The 19,158-nt window shown below is 40.9% G+C and overlaps 1 protein-coding gene across 9 annotated transcripts in view; it reads right to left on the reverse strand.

Annotated features, from left to right (window-relative positions):
* The window catches only part of KIF6 (kinesin family member 6), a 149,535-nt gene extending 145,260 nt beyond the window's left edge, over positions 1–4,275 (reverse strand). For all 9 annotated transcript variants that reach the window (XR_008975014.1, XR_008975013.1, XR_008975012.1 and 6 more), the window contains exons 1-3: positions 4,132–4,275; positions 3,193–3,302; positions 287–361 (exon numbers count right to left, since the gene is read on the reverse strand). Coding sequence is in view for 4 of the 9 variants with exons in the window: in XM_057429992.1 (XP_057285975.1) it covers positions 287–361; positions 3,193–3,302; positions 4,132–4,197 (251 nt within the window). In the remaining 5 variants the exon portion in view is untranslated. The remainder of the gene's footprint in view (positions 1–286; positions 362–3,192; positions 3,303–4,131) is intronic.
* Between the last annotated feature and the right edge of the window lie 14,883 nt (positions 4,276–19,158).

Below are 19,158 nucleotides of genomic sequence, written 5' to 3' on the forward strand. Positions count from 1 at the left end.
CTTTAGATGGGATATAAGGAAGAAATTCTTTACTGTAAGGGTGGTGAGGCACTGGAATAGGTTGCACAGGGAAGTTGTGAATGCTCCATCCCTGAAGGTGATCCAGACCAGGTTGGGCAGAGCCTTGGGTGATATGGTTTGGCGTGAGGTGTCCCTGCCCATGGCAGAGGTTTGGAACTAGATGATCTTAAGGTCCTTTCCAACCCTAACTATTCTATGATTCTAATACAATGAAATCTACTTTTGACTGTGTGTCACCCCACTTACTCCCAAGATAACAACATACCATTCTGCTACTGGTTTGGCAATGCTGTCAAAAACCACATCTTGTTTTGCCTCTTGATCAAAAATTTTCTGAAATCTGAAAATATTAAGCAAATAATAATTGCTTAGAATCTTAAAACACTACTTGATTCATACATTTTTGTTTGTCTTTGTAATAGTCAATGTTTACATCATTAGGCTTACATAACTTAGTACAATGTTTTCCCTGTAGTCTAGCACAACAGCACGCTGTGGTTAATTGTATATAAATAGGCTGTACACAGTGCTGCTTTGAAAAGATCTGTACAATCAAATCCTCTGATAAAATGATGTGGCTTAGAAAAAAAATAAACGGTATTTTAAATCTATCAAGAGAATCAGTGTTTGTAACTGGCACCACACTGAAACCTGGACAAATAGATTACACTATAACCAAATACAGCATCCCACCATTATAGCCAGGCTCATGTTTTTTTCATAACTACTTCCTTCATTCTGCTGCACAGTTACTGTAAGTCACAAGGAGACATTCGAGTCAACCTATGTTTTGACACTTCCTGTATAAGATATCTGAAGTTGTCTTCCAGAATCATAGAAGGTTGGAAGGGATGTTCTGCTCCAATCCCACTGCTCAAAGAAAAGTCAGGTAGAGCAGGGGTCCATCTAGTCAGCTTTTGAGTATCTTCACAGCTTCTGTGGGCAACCTGTTCCTGTATTTGATTACCCCACAGCAAAACAAGCAAACAAACAAACAAACACACTTTCACATTTCCTGTATTTCAATTTTTGCCCATTAACACTTGCCCTGTCATTGGACACCACTTAAAAGCATCTGGCTCAGTCTTCTTTATTTCCCCCTTCCCCATCAGATGTTTATACATATTGATAAAATCCCCTTGAGCCTTCTCTTCTCCAGGATAAACAATCCAGGTCTCTCAGCCTTTCTTCACATGTCAGACACTCCAATCCCTTAATCATCTTTGTGTCCCTTTGCTGGAGCTCAGTACTGAATACAGAACTCCAGATATGATCTCACTGGACGGGAAGGATCAACTCCCTTGAACTGCTGACAATGCTCTTCCTAACACCTTTGCCACAAATGGTGTATTGCTGACTTATGTTCAACTTTTTGTCTGCCAGGACTCCAGGTCTTTTCCTGCGAACTTGCTTCCAGTCAGCCCTGAGCCTGCCCTGGTTATTGTCACCAGGAGCAGAGCTTGGCATTTCACTTTGTTGAACTTCCTGAGAATCATATTGGCCCATTTCTCCAGCTTCTTGAGGTCCCTCTGAATGGCAGCACAACTGTCTGGCTTTCCTAAATCCATTCTTCACACAAGTCTTCACTGGTCACCTGACGCTGCTCCCAGCTCTTGTACACTTCCTTTCTATGTTTGCATTTAGTCAGGAGCTGTTTCTCCTGCTGCCTTTGCATCATTTCCCATTCATCAGGATGGACTGTTGGAGGGGGTGATCCTTGAAAATTGGCCAGCTCTTTGACTTCTCACCAGGGTTGTGTCTCATGGAATTCTTTCAAGCAGGTCTCTGAATAGGCCAACATCTGACCTCTCCTCAGTTTGATCTCAAATACAGGGTTGTAATCCTACTTTCTGCCTTGCTCCCTTCTGTCAGTATGCTGAACTTCAGCATATCATGGCCACTGCAAGCAAGGCTACCACCCAGTTTAATACCCCTGATCAGTTCTTCTATGTTTGCAAATATGAGATGCAGAAGAGCTTCTCCCCTCCTCAGCCTTTTAACCACAGGTTAGGAAGTTTTCATCCAAACACTCCAGAAACCTCCCATACTGCTTGTGCCCTCCCTCCTATCTGTAAATGTATACTCACTTGATCCCTATATAAGGGTGTAAGAGCAAAGGAGACTACTGTTTGAGGTGACTAGGATAAACAGACTTCAAGAAAGCATGAGTTTTACAGAGGAAAAAGAAATGTTTTCTCTATAGCATTATTTTTGCTTTGTCTTAATAAGGCACAGCTTTTCTCAGTTCTATCTCTATGGATTTTTTAATAAGTTATAAAGTCAGAAAAAATATCAACATTCATTACAGCTCACTCAGGCATCTGCAACCTAAGCTAGTTTTGCATACAAATCTAGTTGGAGAGGGCAACTTATCTCTTCCCAAGCAGAACAGATCTCTTTAGCTGATATAAAATGACATCAGTCCGAGATGCAGCTGTTTATCTGGGACTTCAGTTTTAACAACACAGAGTAACAAATTTACTTGATTTGGTATTATAAAATAAAGCATATTCAACCCGGAAAAAGACTACCTCAACCTCATTATTACAAGTGGTTATACATCTAGCTTTCTTCATCATCAAAACTTTAAATGCTGCTTCCAAGTTTTCTGTCAAAAAGAAAACTATTTTATTGATATTGCTTTATTTTTAGTTTCTAAAAAATATTTACATTCTACAAAAAGGGTTTTATTTCTTTCAACAATCTCTGTTTTTCTTTACCATGGTTTGGTTATGTCTGAAACGATTTCTAAACAGAGTGTTTTGCGTCAAGACATCTTTAGCCAGCCTATGCCAACTCATTAGGTAACAAGAGAACACACACAGTCCTGCATTCATACACAAATCCAAAACAAGCTGTAGTAATGGCAGAGCTGATAAATGAAGATGCAAGTCATTATATATTTCTAAGTATCATCTCAAAGATTGCAACGGATAGACAAAACCTCCACAACTTTATCAAATGCTATCAAGTTTATGCAGGTGAAGAGTATAATATGCTGGATTATGCCTCTTGTTAAGGGAGCGACAAGAAAACAAACTTATCTCTACCAAAACAATTTTAAGAATGGGCTTTTCCTGGTTCTGTAGATCTGTATCACTACATCCTTTATAACTACACAAAGTGATATTAATCGAGGGCAGAAGATATGATGATAAGCCTTTTACTTACTTGAACTTGTAGCTCTCTCGTTTATTATTGACGACACCATCTGCTAAATCATGTGGCACAATAATCTCCAGAGTGGACAGAGATTTCTCATCATCCTCAATTGAATAGATCTAATAAGCATGGGTACGAATTAGCAAAATAATTTTCACAGTAGCACAGTACAGTCCTTATGTACAACACTTATGTAAGCTTAGCGCCTGAAGGAAAAAAAAGTCATGCAAATTTCACTTAGTACCTGAGCAGATCCTCCTTCAGCTATTATCATCCTGTTTGTTACCATGCAAACACTACCATAAGATTTGAAACAGAACCACTGTCTCTTTGACATAATTTGCTTACTAAACCACTTTAATATCCGAGATGTTATAAAAAAAAAAAAAGCAGAGAGCCTTAAAGCAACCCTCTCCAAAAAACCTGCAAGAATAAATTAGCAAAGAGTAAACCAGAACGAATAGAGTTTAAAACAGCAAGACAATGAAGAGACCTAAATGCATGATTTCTGATCACCGTTATTACCCCTTTCCAGGACTGCTACAGACTGGCAGCTACACATCCCCGTCCAACATTCAGAACAGTGTTGAACTGTTCTGAATAACCAGCATCAGGTGATTTTACTCTGGAGCCTTCCTGCAACAAGTAGGCAGAAAAGAAGTTCCTCACCCCCTTCCCTAGTAGTTAAACCTAAACTCCTGTACTCGGTGATTTTATTAACTTCTTAAGGCTTCGGAGAACAGTCCAGGGCTGTGGCTTTTGCTCCCCATCCGACCACGTGAAAACCCCTCAGCTCCCGCGGGCCGCCGGTGCCTTTTGCTAGGGGAATGAGACGGGACACGCTCACTGCCCGCTCCCTCCCACCTTCAGGCAGCCCCAGGGATGCCCTCCGGCTCGCCCCACTCCGCCCCCCCACCCCGCCAGAACAGCAGCTGTCCCCCATCATACCCCCGCCTCCTGGCGCCTGCCCAGCGGCTTCACCCGGGCGTATACTAGGATAGTTTCCTTCGCCATCGCGGCCCGCCGAGCGCCACCGGAGTGCGCCGCCCGCCTAGCAACGGTAACCACGGCATGACGCTACCCAGCGTACACCGCGGCAACTGCCTCGGACGTCGGCGAGGCGAGTTCGGCACCTCCCGAGTCACGACGGGTCCTCTCAGACTCTGAGGGAGTCTTTAATGGGGCCCGGAGGAGCAGGGAGAAACGGGCTCCACGTGCGAGCCGTGGCTGCCATCCCGCCGCAGGTGGATGGTTTCCCACTTGTGTTCCCTGAGGCCGAAGAACCATGGATGTGGGGAAACAGAGACTGTAAACACTGTCCAGCTGGGCGATGCCGTGTTTGTATTGCATGTGGATCACTCCATTGTTGCATCAGTAATTCCCCACCATATCTGTGCGGTTGTGTGTTACCTGTGTGTCCATGTGGCCTTCCTCCTCCTCCTCTTCCAGCTGAAACCACCTGTGGCAGGTCACTAGCTTTAAGAGAAGTGTCTGGTAACCAGCCAGAACATAAGGAAGGGAAATTGAGGGAAAACATGTAGATTACATAGAATAAGGACCTCAATTTTTCAGAATTTTAATCTAGAAAATGTTCTGAAAAGACTGCTGGTGGGAAGTAGAGGGTACTGTTTTGTTACAAGAACTAAACACGCAAACTTAATAGTAGGACCCCGTTATTCTGTGGTTACCAAAGAGTTACACAAGCAGCATGATAGCATTTTGGCCTTAGTTTTCTTGAGATGTAGGGGTAAAGATCAGATTGCAGTGATTACAAGCCTACTAATTTAAATTAAGTGGAAAACTGGGACTTGATTATGGGGGAGGATAGAAATTTCTTTAACTCATGTAAGGTAAAAGTATGTTGAACTTGTAGTGCAAATATGAAAAACAGCAGGGCAAAGGGCTTATCTGTCCCAACTGAACAAATAACTGTCTCAGAAAGCATATGAGACGTAAGCAGTGTGCCTTCAGGGAATGAAATGAAAAAGGACTAATCAGCAACTAAAATCGAGTGCAAAAGTCAAAAGGGTAAAAATGCAAGCAAAAGAAAAGTATTAACTGGTGATTAAATAGAGAGTGAAGAAAAAACAGGACATTGGAATGGAATAAATAGTATTTGCTTGGCATGGCTTCAAAACTACAAAAAAATTTTGTCCCTTGTCATTAGGGATGGGGATGCTGAAGGTGATGTCAGATCCAGGAGTGACTAACAGGAAGGAAAGGGGAGAGGGAAATAACTACAGCCAAGAGGCAAGCAAACCCAGAGAATTCAATGAATTTAGACTGGGAGACAGGGATTTGACAGGGAAGAGTAGAAAATTTCAGCCCCAAAATTCAGAAAGAATTGGGATGTTTAATTGAAGGTCCAGGAATTGTGTTGGTTGGTTTGATTTTGTATTGAAACAGAAGCAGGAGAGTCCAGTATCCTTGAAAAATCTGCAAATGTAATAAGTCAGCTATGTTATTTAGCAGTTTATCTGGGTTTTTAATTATCTGGGCAGTGGACATTGAAACACTGCAGTTAGCTGTGTGGAAAGCCATTTTGTGTTTGCTGGTGTTCAGTAGCTGGAATATGGAGTTGGGTGAGTGAGACTATATTACGGTTGGCACAAAGCCTGATCTGCAGAGATGCCACAGCGAAGAGACACCCATAGGGTTTGCACAGAGCTACTCTGAATATGATATGGCCTGCACGGATAAGCCAATGAGCAATCTCAGATTCAAGCTGCTTCCAGCTTAAAAGCATAGTCCAAATTTCTGAAATGGGGGAAGAAATCCTAGACCACCTGCAGAATGGTCACTTGTGCAACAAAAGAAGAACAAAGATAACAGAAAAACCTCACAGTTGTCTTCCAAAATACCCTCTTTATTACACAGCTTTCCTTGCAGAAATACTAAAGTGCTGTGTTGTGCTCCACAATATATTGCCTTCAAGAATGGCATGTTAGCGTAGTGGCACCCAGCTCAGAATTAGCACTCTAGGCTTGCTGATCTTTCTGCAAAACAAAAGCTGCATCATTATTACTTAGGTTTTTCTCCTGAGTATATGGTATGTTGACTGCAGAAGACTGGAGATCAGTGGAAGAATTATTAAATTGGTGATAACATAGTTAAAGGTGATCTATTATAGTTTGTTAAGAAAATGGCTATTCTTGGACAATAAGGAAATTATTAGCAGACTTTTCTGAGGAGACAGATCTTATGTAATATTTTAATTAATAACTGCCCTGGGTTCAGCAGTAGCAGTCATTTTTCTCCTTCTTAGTAGCTGGTGCAGTGCTGTGGTTTTGACTTTCAGCCTGGGAACAGCACTGATAACACCGATGTTTTTAGTTACTGCTCAAATGTTTAGGCTGACTGAGGACTTCATGAGTCTCATGCTCTGCCAGGGAAGAGGGGAAGCCGGGAGGAAGCAGAGACAGGACACCTGACCCAAACTGACCAAAGAAGTATTCCATACCACAGCACGTCATGCCCAGGATGTAACTGGGAGTTACCTGGAAGAGCTAGTTCACTGCGGGGTTGGACTAGGTACTCGATTGGGAAGGGTGGGGCGAGTTATCAGTCGGCAGGTGATGAGGTATTGTATTCTGTTCCCTTGTTATTTCCTCTATCATTATTATTATTGGTGGTAGCAGCAGTGGTTTGTGTTATATGTTAGTTACTGGACTGTTCTTATCTCAACCCATAGGAGTTGCATTCTTTTGATTCTCCTCCCCATCCCTCCGGGAGTGGGGGGAGGAATGGGGGGAGTGAGTGAATGAGCTGAGTGGCTGGGTTTAAACCACGACAATAATTTTGTGCCAAAAATTGGAGCATATATTAATTAAATCCTAATGATGTGGCTGACAGTCATACATGCTGAAGATTATAAAGATATCTAGGGGAAGATGTATAACTGTGAGGATTAGAGGAATAGTTATGGATAACCATTAAATGTGGTATAAACTGAAAAATCAAGCAGGCGTGTAGGACTGAGGGTTAATGACAACACGTTCTGCTACAATCTGGAACTCATTCAGCTAGAAGTGTCAGAAGTATCTTATTTGCTGAAGTAATGAGGGTATTAATATGACTGCTACATTTTCTTCAAACTAGCATTTTTTTTCCAGAAAAGTTATATAAATAATAAAAGTAGTATGTACCAGGTACGTAGAATCATAAAATCATAGAATAGTTAGGGTTGGAAAGGACCTTAAGATCATCTAGTTCCAACTCCCCTCCCGTGGGCAAGGACACCTCACACTAAACCATATCACCCAAGGACTCGTCCAACCTGGTCTTGAACCCTGCCAGGGATGGAGCATTCACAAATTCCCTGGGCACCCTATTCCAGTGCCTCACCACCCTAACAGGAAAGAATTTCTTCCTTATATCCAATCTAAACTTCCCCTGTTTAAGTTTTAACCCATTACCCCTTGTCCTATCACTACAGTCCCTAATGAAGAGTCCCTCCCCAGCATCCCTATAAGGCCCCTTCAGATACTGGAAGGCTGCTATGAGGTCTCCACACAGCCTTCTCTTCTCCAGGCTGAACAGCCCCAACTTCCTCAGCCTGTCTTCATACGGGAGATGCTCCAGTCCTCTGATCATCCTCGTGGCCCTCCTCTGCACTTGTTCCAACAGTTCCATGTTCTTTTTATGTTGAGGACACCAGAACTGCACACAATACTCCAGGTGAGGTCTCACAAGAGCAGAGTAAAGGGGCAGGATCGCCTCCTTTGACCTGCTGGTCATGCTCCTTTTGATGCAGCCCAGGATACGGTTGGCTTTCTGGGCTGCAAACGCACACTGAAGCCAACTCGTGTTCATTTTCTCATCAACCAACACCCCCAAGTCCTTCTCTGCAGGGCTGCTCTGAATCTCTTCTTTGCCCAACCTGTAGCTGTGCCTGGGATTGCTCCGACCCAGGTGTAGGACCTTGCACTTGGCATGCTTAAACTTCATGAGGTTGGCATCAGCCCACCTCACAAGCATGTCAAGGTCCCTCTGGATGGCATTCCTGCCCTCCAGGGTATCAACCGAACCACACAGCTTGGTGTCATTGGCAAACTTGCTGAGGGTGCACTCAATCCCACTGTCCATGTTGCCAACAAAGATGTTGAACAACACTGGTCCCATCACCGATCCCTGAGGGACACCACTCGTTACTGGTCTCCAGCCAGACATTGAGCCATCAACCACAACTCTTTGCATGCGGCCATCTGGCCAGTTCTTTATCCACTGAGTGGTCCATCCGTCAAATTGATGTCTCTCCAATTTAGAGACAGGGATGTTGTGTGGGACAGTGTCGAACACTTTACACAAGTCCAGGTAGATGACATCAACTGCTCTACCCCTGTCCATCAGTTCTGTAGCCCCATCATAGAAGGCCACCAAATTGGTCAGGCAGGATTTCCCCTTAGTGAAGCTATGCTGGCTGTCACCAAGCACCTTGTTGATTTTCCTGTGCCTTAGCATGCCTTCCAGGAGAATCTGCTCCAAGATTTTGCCAGGCACAGAGGTGAGACTGACTGGTCTGTAATTCCCCGGGTCATCCATTTTCCCCTTCTTGAAAATGGGGGTTATATTTCCCTTTTTCCAGTCATTGGGAACTTCACCTGACTGCCAGGATTTTTCAAATATGATGGCCAACAGCTTCGCAACTTCATTCGCCAGCTCCTTCAGGACTCATGGATGGATTTCATCAGGTCCCATGGACTTGTGCACGTTCAGATTTTTAAGATAGTCTCGAACCAGATCCTCTCCTACAGTGGGCCCAAGGTCTTCATTCTCACAGTCCCTGCGTCTGCCTTCCAAGACTTGGGTGATGTGGTCAGAGCCTTTGCCAGTGAAGACAGAGGCAAAGAAGTCATTCAGAACCTCAGCCTTCTCCAAATTCTGTGTAGCCAGTTCTCCAGAGAGCTTCCTGAGGGGGCCTACATTCTCCCTAATCTGTTTTTTATTTGCTATGTACCTGTAGAATCCCTTCCTGTTATCCTTAATATCCCTAGCCAAGTTTAATTCTAACTGGGCCTTAGCTTTCCAAACCTGGTCCCTAGCTTCCTGGACAGCATCCCTGTACTCTTCCCAGGCCACCTGTCCTTGCTTCCACTTATTATAAGCCTCTTTTTTCATTTGAATTTTCCTTAGGAGCTCCTTATCCATCCAAGGCGGTCTCCTGGCCCTCCTGCTGCACTTCCTTCTAGTTGGAATGCAACACTCCTGAGCTTGTAGCAGGTGATACTTGAATATCAGCCAAAAGTCTTGGGCTCTCCTGCCCTCTAGGGCTATATCCCATGGAACCTTACTAAGCAGGTTCCTGAAGAGGCCAAAGTCTGCTCTTTTGAAGTCATAGAATCATAGAATCATAGTGATGGAACACCTTATCCTTGGTGCCATCTTAAGGCATATCAAGGATAAGAGGGTTATGAGGGGCAGTCAGCATGGCTTCACCAAGGGAAAATCATGTTTGACCAATCTCTTAGCCTTTTATGAGGAAATAACACAGTGGATGGATGATGGCAGAGCGGTGGATGTGGTCTACCTTGACTTCAGCAAAGCATTTGACACAGTCTCCCACAGCATCCTCACAGCTAAATTGAGGAAGTGTGGTCTGGATGATCAGGTAGTGAGGTGGACTGTGAACTGGCTGAAGGAGAGAAGCCAGAGAGTTGTAGTCTATGGGGCGGAGTCTTGTTGAAGGCCTGTAACTAGTGGAGTGCCTCAAGGGTCAGTACTGGGACCGGTATTATTTAATATATTCATCAATGATTTAGATGAGGGAATTGAGTGTACTATCAGCAAGTTTGCTGATGACACTAAGCTGGGAGGAGTGGCTGACACGCCAGAAGGCTGTGCTGCCATCCAGCAAGACCTGGACAGGCTGGAGAGTTGGGCAGGGAATAACTTGATGAACTATAACAAGGGAAAGTGTAGAGTCCTGCATCTGGGCAGGAACAACCCCAGGTTCCAGTACAGGTTGGGAAATGACCTGTTAGAGAGCAGTGTAGGGGAGAGGGACCTGGGGGTCCTAGTGGACGACAGGATGACCATGAGCCAACACTGTGCCCTTGTGGCTAAGAAGGCCAATGGCATCCTGGGGTGTATTAGAAGGGCGATGGTTAGTAGGTCGAGAGAGGTCCTCCTTCCCCTCTACTCTGCCCTGGTGAGACCCCATCTGGAATATTGTGTCCAGTTCTGGGCCCCTCAGTTCAAGAAGGACAGGGAGCTGCTGGAGAGAGTCCAGCGCAGGGCAACAAAGATGATTAAGGGAGTGGAGCATCTCCCTTATGAGGAAAGACTGAGGGAGCTGGGTCTTTATAGTTTGGAGAAGAGGAGGCTGAGGGGTGACCTTATATGTGTCTATAAATATATAAAGGGGGAGTGTCACAAGGATGAAGCCAGGCTCTACTCAGTGGCAAACAATGACAGGACAAGGGGTAATGGGTACAAACTGGAACACAAGAGGTTCCACTTAAACTTGAGAAGAAACTTCTTCTCAGTGAGGGTGACGGAACACTGGAACAGGCTTCCCAGGGAGGTTGTGGAGTCTCCTTCCCTGGAGACATTCAAAACCCGCCTGGACACATTCCTGTGTAACATTATTTAGGTGTTCCTGCTCCGGCAGGGGGATTGGACTAGATGATCTTTCGAGGTCCCTTCCAATCTCTAGCATACTGTGTAATCGTTAGGGTTGGAAAGGACCTTAAGATCATCTAGTTCCACACCCCCTGCCATGGGCAGGGACACCTTATGCTAAATCATATCACCCAAGGCCTCGTCCAACCTGGCCTTGAACACTGGCAGGACATGGAGCTGTTGGACCAAGTCCAGAGAAGGGCCACGAGGATGATCAGGGGACTGGAGCACCTCCCCTATGAAGACAGGCTGAGAAAGTTGGGGCTGTCCAGCTTGGAGAAGAGAAGGCTACGTGGAGACCTCATAGCAGCCTTCCAGTATCTGAAGGGGGCCTATAGGGATGCTGGGGAGGGACTCTTCATTAGGGACTGTAGTGACAGGACAAGGGGTAATGGGTTAAAACTTAAACAGGGGAAGTTTAGATTGGATATAAGGAGGAAATTCTTTCCTGTTAGGGTGGTGAGGCACTGGAATAGGTTGCGCAGGGAGGTTGTGAATGCTCCATCGCTGGCAGTGTTCCTGGGCAGTGAGCTTGCTGCACACTCTTCTCACTGTCCTGAGGATCTTAAATTCCACCATCTCATGATTGCTTCATCCAAGGCTGCCCTGGAGCGTCACATTTCCAACGAGCCCTTCTCTGTTGGTGAGCACGAGGTCAAGCATGGCACCTCTCCTTGTCGGCTCCTCTGTGAGGATAGAAACTCTTTGGCATATTTAAAAGCGAATTAAAGGAATAATTAAACTAATTCTTTCTGTTTGACGCTGAAAAATAACAAAAGTAACAAAATAATAACAAAAACCCCACAAAATAACACAAAACTTTCAATAGCCAAGAGAGATTAAGACAGCTCTCAATCACTTTACTATTCTATTGTATAACTAAATTTTCATATGAACATGGATTTGATTAGAGTTCCCACTGTGGTGAATGCACACACCATGTCCAGTGCTTGATAGTAACAAGTAGCTTCACGTGTTAAAAAAAAAAATATAAAAAATGGGAACAGCAGATTTCCAAACTCTAAGAGAAAATAAGGTAAAAATATATAAGAGGAATGTGAGAAAAGCCTGGGTTTTTTTTGATCCACAATTAGAATTGTTGATTAACAAAAATCATCTCTTGAAGCCTAGCTAAAGAACTAAATTGGCTTTTAAAATTTCCTAAGATTTGGAAAAGATGCCTGTCGTTAGAGGTAAAAATTTATTATAGAAGTTCAGGAATCGTGGGATGTCTTTCTGTTATTACCAAAAAAAAGAACTGTTTCCAGCATTTGTGGTTCTTAGAACTTTGAAGAAAGTCTCAGAAAATGGAGTCTGAAGGTGATAGCTAGCCATGCCAGATAATATACTGCTCTAGAGATTGCATCTTATGCTGGAGGCCTGAAAAGTTTCGTTCTGCTTTGAGCTGACTGTGTTTAAGACCTTTCTGTTTTCCATGGGAAATCACCTTGTCCTGGAAGAATTCTTAGCATTTGCATTTATGCTAAACCTCAGAGATAAGTGTCTAACTTTGTTTCAGCTCCAGTATTTGAGAAAGTGCACCACAGAATGCAAGTTACCTATGGGCTTGAAACAATTATGTGACTGTGTGAGCTACAGGAGCTGGCAATTACATTTTTTAAAAAGGTCAGCCATTGTATAGTTAGAACATCACAACTAATCGTCTGCCTTTACCGTTGTAGTTTTCTTTCAATGACAAAAATAATACGGGTCATATTGTATACTGGAGCTGGCAGTTCCAGGACTTGCACTCCATTATGTCACCTAGCAACATAATATGTTTCCAAATAAACAGCCGTGTAAGTTTTATAATAGCCCAAACTTTCAAGTCCTTTCCTTTTTTTCCCAAAGTTTTACTTTTCATAGACTTTACTTACTCTTGGCAGCTATCATGCCATTTGCCTGAGATAATGATTAGAAGTTAGAACATCAAAATCTTTCCACAGATCAACTGGACATGATGAAGGGCCAAGACTCTTGCCAAAGTCTAAGTTTGTCTCATCATTCAACTCCTGGAAGCATTAGTGCCAAATATATACCTTCTATATGATTTGAAACTTTTTTTAAATGACCAGAACTTAAGATCTGAAACTTGGCCTAAATTTCTGTATAATATCCATGGGGTATGTTATTTGGGCTCTGCCAGAAAGAGTACAACCTTTACTTGTAAAAGGTGTGGTAATATAGAAACTTAGGTTTCTGTAGTTAAACGGAATGTCAAAAAAATCTGGCACTATTTCTTTATATTTCAGGTATCCTCCCAAACGCCTGTAACATTTGTTCTTTCTGCTTAAAATGGTTAGTGCTGTCATGTAAACTGCCTTGTTCAGCTTTTAATAGTCCAGCACTGAGAAAAGCAGGGATGTTTCTGTCTTCTAGGCTACTGATACAGTCTGTTTCTTAGGAAAGAGTGCTACATCTTCATTTATGTTAAAGTCAGATTTGGACTCTATTGTAAGTATCTTACAATTCCACTGCTGTTCTGACATTCTTACCACACAAATGTATATGTTTCCTAAAAATATATGTCTTGGTAGACTCAGCCATAACAGAAAATCTTACACTCTCCTACTGAGGGCTTATGTGTATGCATACATGTAAACATATATGTATGGATTTGTCTTTTTTTACAGTAAACCAAAATTTCATGGAGAAATTCAGGGATCCTTAGGACTCTGACTGCAGCAGGCAATAAATCTTTTTTCCAATTTGTTTTTTTTTCTCTTTTTATTTATTTTTCCATCTTCTAAATGGTAAACTGCCTCCTTTGTTGCAAACTACAATGTAATAAGTGTTAGCAGGAGACATGAACATACTTCTAATGCACTGCAGATGCTATCTGCACAGTTTTCTCTAACTCCTTCCAACATTTATCTTTAGCATTGTGGTTTTCCTTCTTTGTTATTCTGTCATGAAATCTTCCAAAGTCCATTATTGATTTGTCTATGACCAAGGGACAGATAAAATACTAGGTGGCCATGAGTAGAAAAGGCTGTGGAGTTTGGAGTTTTTTGATCTGAAAACTAGGGAGAAATTTAGATTTTTTGTGTTCACTTCAAGAGTTAAAAAAAATACAAAGAACCAAAACCTGAGAAATATCATTGTACCTAACAGCTCTTGCAATCCAAGTTTTGGACAGGGGGCAATGCAAGAAAAGAGGAAAATAAAAGGAGATATAACATGTATAATATTAGCACAATGGTCAGAGGCTAGGATTCTCCTATCCAGTTGTACAGACATTACCATAAGGAGAATTTAAAGAAAGACACTTAGGTAATTTTACTTTTTTTTTTCTGAAAAAAGTTTTTTACTCTTTTTGGGAAGGAAAACAAGCACAGCAGAAAGCAGGAAGCAGGGAAAGATTTGATTGAGTGTAAGATGAAGCTGATACTATCAATTGATCAGAGACAGAAACCTATCTGCAACTTGGTCATGAATAAAGTATAACAAAATGGACAAGAACCTCAAAGACAAAGAATATAATGTAATAAAGAAGGGAAAGTTACTGAACAAGGTATAATTGCTTGTGGCATAATCAGTGATGACTGAAAGGATTATATTAGCAACATGATTCTGAGAGTCTTTGTGTGGGGTTGGGGAACAGGGAGAGTTCACTTATTGGGATTAGGTAGGAGGAAAATGCAGTGATGTGATGTTAAGTGATTACAGCCATGGAGTAAAATTAAGTCCGTAGTTTAAAAGCTTAAGGATAAAGGCCTGGATCTCAATTTCACAATTATTAAGTAAAAATAAAGGGCATGATGCAGAGAGGTACAGTGAAGGAAGCTCTAGAGTATAAATATAATGGAAAACTCGAGTTGGTAAAAATAAGATGCATGGTTTATTTAATGAGAAAATGAAAAGGAGGGTGGAAAATGAAGTATTACTTCGGAGGCAATGGGAAACAAAGGTATCAGACCACTTGAGGGCTTATTGTTCTGCCTGTTTATTTGGATGGAAATGACTAAAGTATGGTGTTAATGTGAAGAGGCACAGGAGAGTGAGTAATTAAGAAAAATACAACAGGGTTATAGTTCTCATTGAACATGAATTAGGACGAGTTGACTAGTACTTAAGTAGGTGAGCAGATGAGAAACTTTTGTATCTACAGTGAAATGGAGTTGTACAAGACCATCTGTAAGGAAGCAAAAGTTTGAATCATAATCTAAGTAGCAAAGCATAGCTAAAAATAAAGGAAATTTTACTTCCCAGGTACACTGATCTAAGAAGCTGCCATAATGAGGATACACAAGTACTTACACAGGCTCACTGCTGCTTCAACATACATATATTAATACGCTCCAGACAGGCATGCTGGACATTAACATGTTTAGCTGCACAGCTTGTACATGCCTTTTTCTTAGAGGAGAGAATTGTGACATGGAGAAATTGAGTGATGTGGACAATTGTGCAAGCACAGGCTACAGTGAAGCCAGAGAAAACAGTATCTTCAGTAAAAAGCCACTAGATACCTTAAAAAGACAAGACCAGCCTTCCCACTAAATTTCCCATGTATTTCCATACTCTTGTAAGCAAGGGACAAAAGGACAATGCACAAAACAGTGCATCTGTGTTTATGTGTTGTTATGTGCAAACTAGCTGGTTTTCCCAGAGTTTGGTCTTGAATACTGTTCCCCCCCCCCCCCATATAATTCTATGAATAGGTGGCATATATGCATGCTGTTACTGAAGCATGCAGCTTCCCAATAGCTACAGAAACTAGTTATTTCCAAATTAACAAGTAAAACAACAACAAAATACTTGTAGCAGACTAACATCAAAGCAGTGTAAAATTAAGAAGTGCTCTTGAACTGTTTGAAATCAGATAGAATAGCCCTTATTTAAGCACATTGCAACAGTATTTGTAGTGTTCTTTTTCTTTTTACAAGACTGCATATTTTCAATAATGAAGAAATAAAAGGAGTTTGGTTGGGAATTTTTTAATTTTAAACATCCAGCTTTTGGTTTAAAATAAATCAACTACTATTGCTCATTAAAGTCTCAAATGCCAGACGCATTTAGGGCTGGGTGATTTTACCACATGCTGATGTTGTGTGTCTACAGTTGAGAAGTCTTATAAATGGGTAAAGGTTGGTATCCAGGGTCTGCAGGCAACAGTTATTTGCCAATGTGAAAAGGCAGACTTCCTGTCTGAATCATTATATTAAAACACAAAATGTTAATTTACCCAAAGTTAATCTTTCTTACATTTTTATCTTGGCTGTGGATTGTGTATTTAGTCATTGTTTAGACTTTCCTAGCATCTTTCCCTTGTAAATCCCCAAGCATCACACATTAGTGAGTTTTAATCTCTTGTATTTGGAATTAAATCCTCTTCAAATTAAGGCTGAACCTGGGACTGCAAGATTACAATCACAAGCAACAATATGTGTTTTACTTGTTTTTTGTGTATGACTGAATAACACAGGTAAATTGTGTGAAGTTGAAAATAGAATAAACTCTCTAAGTTAAAATTGTACTGCACTTTATCTCCATTATTTCTTTTCTGAATTAAAGTCTTATTGTAAGCAGTGTAAAGAATTTAGATCTTTCACATGTTGTTTATAACCAAGATGGTGAGTTACATATTCATCAACACACTATATACTGTGGTTCTTTTTTTCACAAAGGGAAGTTATTAAACACGTTGGAGGTAATTTGACACACAACTATATTCCATCAGCTTTTGTTCATGTGAAGTTATTCTTAATCTAATGGTATAACTTTTATATTTTATGGAGATACTGTTCATAAAATCAGGAACTCTAGTTTTTACTCAAGTTTGCATTGCTTTGTGGCCCCCAGGAGAGGGCAGTGGTTTGTACATGCTCGAGTCAGGTTTTCCCAGAGCAAATAAGCATAAAATGCTAGATATGATATTTAAAAACACACGTCAACAGGAATAGCAGATTATCTCCATAAATAATGAGTTTTAGCAGTACATAATTTTTTTTTGAGTTTTCTTCAGAACATTTTTTTCTTGCAAATGACTAGCACATAAAGAGGCAAGATTGCTAACAGGTATTGTTAACAGTTAATGTCATTGAAAAAGCTATAATTTTTGAAATAAGAAAAAAACACTTGTTCAATTGTGTAAATGCACTAAGGTGTGCAAGGACTCCCTATGAAAGTTTCTGTTCTGACAGAGGTCAAGTTTGATCCACTGAGACACATAACCAAGAAGTGCTACTTGAAAAGAAACAAAACCAAATCCCTGTCTATGGCCTACTTTCAGGTAAATAACAGCTTTTTCACTAGTGAATAGAAATCCAGATGCATGGAGTAGGATTGATCATTGTCAAATAGGATACTCCAATAGTCTCACTTGAGAGAACAATTTCAGTGATCTAAAGAGAAAGAAACAGTCTTTCTAGGTGGGTTACATGGCTAGTTCAACAAACTAAATTGTTACTAGGAATATAACATTTAGCTTTCAATGGAGTTCATATTATTTGCAGTGTCCGCTGAATGGTTTATTGGAAAAGTTGCGTAAGTAAAACATAAGGTTTGGTGCAAATGACGAGCCACAAAAGGAATTAAACATCTTACCCTGGAAAGGGATAGTGTTATTTTGGGTCAGTTTAAATAGTTTAAGAACAGAAATAAATTTAATCCAGAAGGGCTGTCTATGTACACTGGTTTTTAACTGGTTTTATTTTTAGTTATTGAACATTTTAAGTTCTTTACAGTTGTGATGGTTTTGCATGCCCTCACAGGCCTTACGTAAGCTTTAGTGTATGCTAAAGCACCTCCAGAAGCTTAATCCCATATTGTTGAAGTGAATGTGATTTGGATGTAGTCCAAATGATGTCTGCAAGAGAAAAAATTGTGGAAAGGATTGTATAACATCTCAGCAAAAAACTAGACTGTCTGATAAGCAGTTCTTCAGATTACTTATTAGAGTTTCAGAATAAGACTGAGTAAAACTGAATCATGTTGGTATGAGGCATCTTAGAAAGAATTGTTTCGTATCACAATCATTAAACAATTTGTACAGTTACTGAAATATTTTCTTAACATTTTAAGGTCTCCAGATGCCAAGTGTGTATCATCATTTTCCTCAAACACACATAAAATTACTTAATGAATATTGGCTTGCAGGATTATTATCCTTCCAGCTAATTCCCAGTCCAACTCAACTTGCCTTTTCCTGGGCTTCTTGCCACATTCTGTTTTTCCCTGTGCTGTTGATGTTATGTATGACTGAAATGCGGAATTATCTACAGTTCATTAAAGAATCAAGTACCTTAGGCTATTGTGTTCATCTATTATTAATGGACAGTAAGTGAAAACATGAGCTAACAAAAGACAAAGGATAAACACATTTAAACCAGACCAGTTCCTAGAGAAATAATTTCAAAACCTGTCAAACAATTCTTGAAACATGGAAGAATGTTGATTTCCCATAGATTCATTGTATATACTCTGGCACTATAACTTTTCCTTTATATAATATTTTTTTAAGCTTGAATAGTAATTTCCATTGGCAGATCTCAAAGAGATTTACGTATATTAACAAAATCAGACTTATAACACCAATGTGAAGAAAAGAAGCCGGTCAATCTATTTGTTGCCAAAAATGTATCCTTGCCCTAGTTGACTGCTTTGTGCTCTTCTGCCAGCACAGTTTCACAGAATACTTCATTCACCAATTCCTAATTATTCTCTTCTATTTGGATTGCTTTTACATTCCCTGATTTCTGAGGATGCTTATGACTTGTGTCTCAGATAGATTAATTAACCTCACAGGGATTGATTCTACATGAAGGAAGCCACTCACTTACAATCTTCTCTACTGCTTCCAGATATTACTGCATGCCACTGGTCCTGCACTTCTGGAATGACTTCAGAGGGCTACTGTGGCTGAGTGTAATATAGAGCAGTTTTCATCAGCTGTCAGGGATGAGAAGGAAGCAGAAACATCTTCATCCAGGTTTTTCAAGTAAGCCAGGATCCATGCCAGTAATTAGTTGATAATTTGTTAGTTGTGATGCGCTGCTCAGCAGTCCCTGTGCAATGAACCCAGTTTTTTCCCACAGGTTCACTGGTCCTGCCCTACCTTTCAGCTGTTAGCGTATTTTTCTAATCATTTAAGCTGGTATTATTTTTATCTTACACATGTTTAAGGCATTATAAAATGACTTTTGCTTCCAACCATTTATTATTATTATTTTGTAATAATATTCTCATCATTAACATTTTATTGCATTATTATATATATTAACTATATACCATTGAGTAATCAGATATTTGAGCATTTCTCTTATGAGCAGCTTGCCTTTCATTAAAAAATGAGCAAAATACAGAGCAAATACACCCCAAAAGAAGTTCTCTAGAGAATATATCAGTTTGACA

The sequence above is a fragment of the Pezoporus wallicus genome, unplaced genomic scaffold (genome assembly GCF_028554395.1).
Source record: "Pezoporus wallicus isolate ANWC-B61680 ecotype Strahan unplaced genomic scaffold, APGP_CSIRO_Pwel_v1 contig_5353, whole genome shotgun sequence".
NCBI lineage: Eukaryota > Metazoa > Chordata > Aves > Psittaciformes > Psittacidae > Pezoporus > Pezoporus wallicus.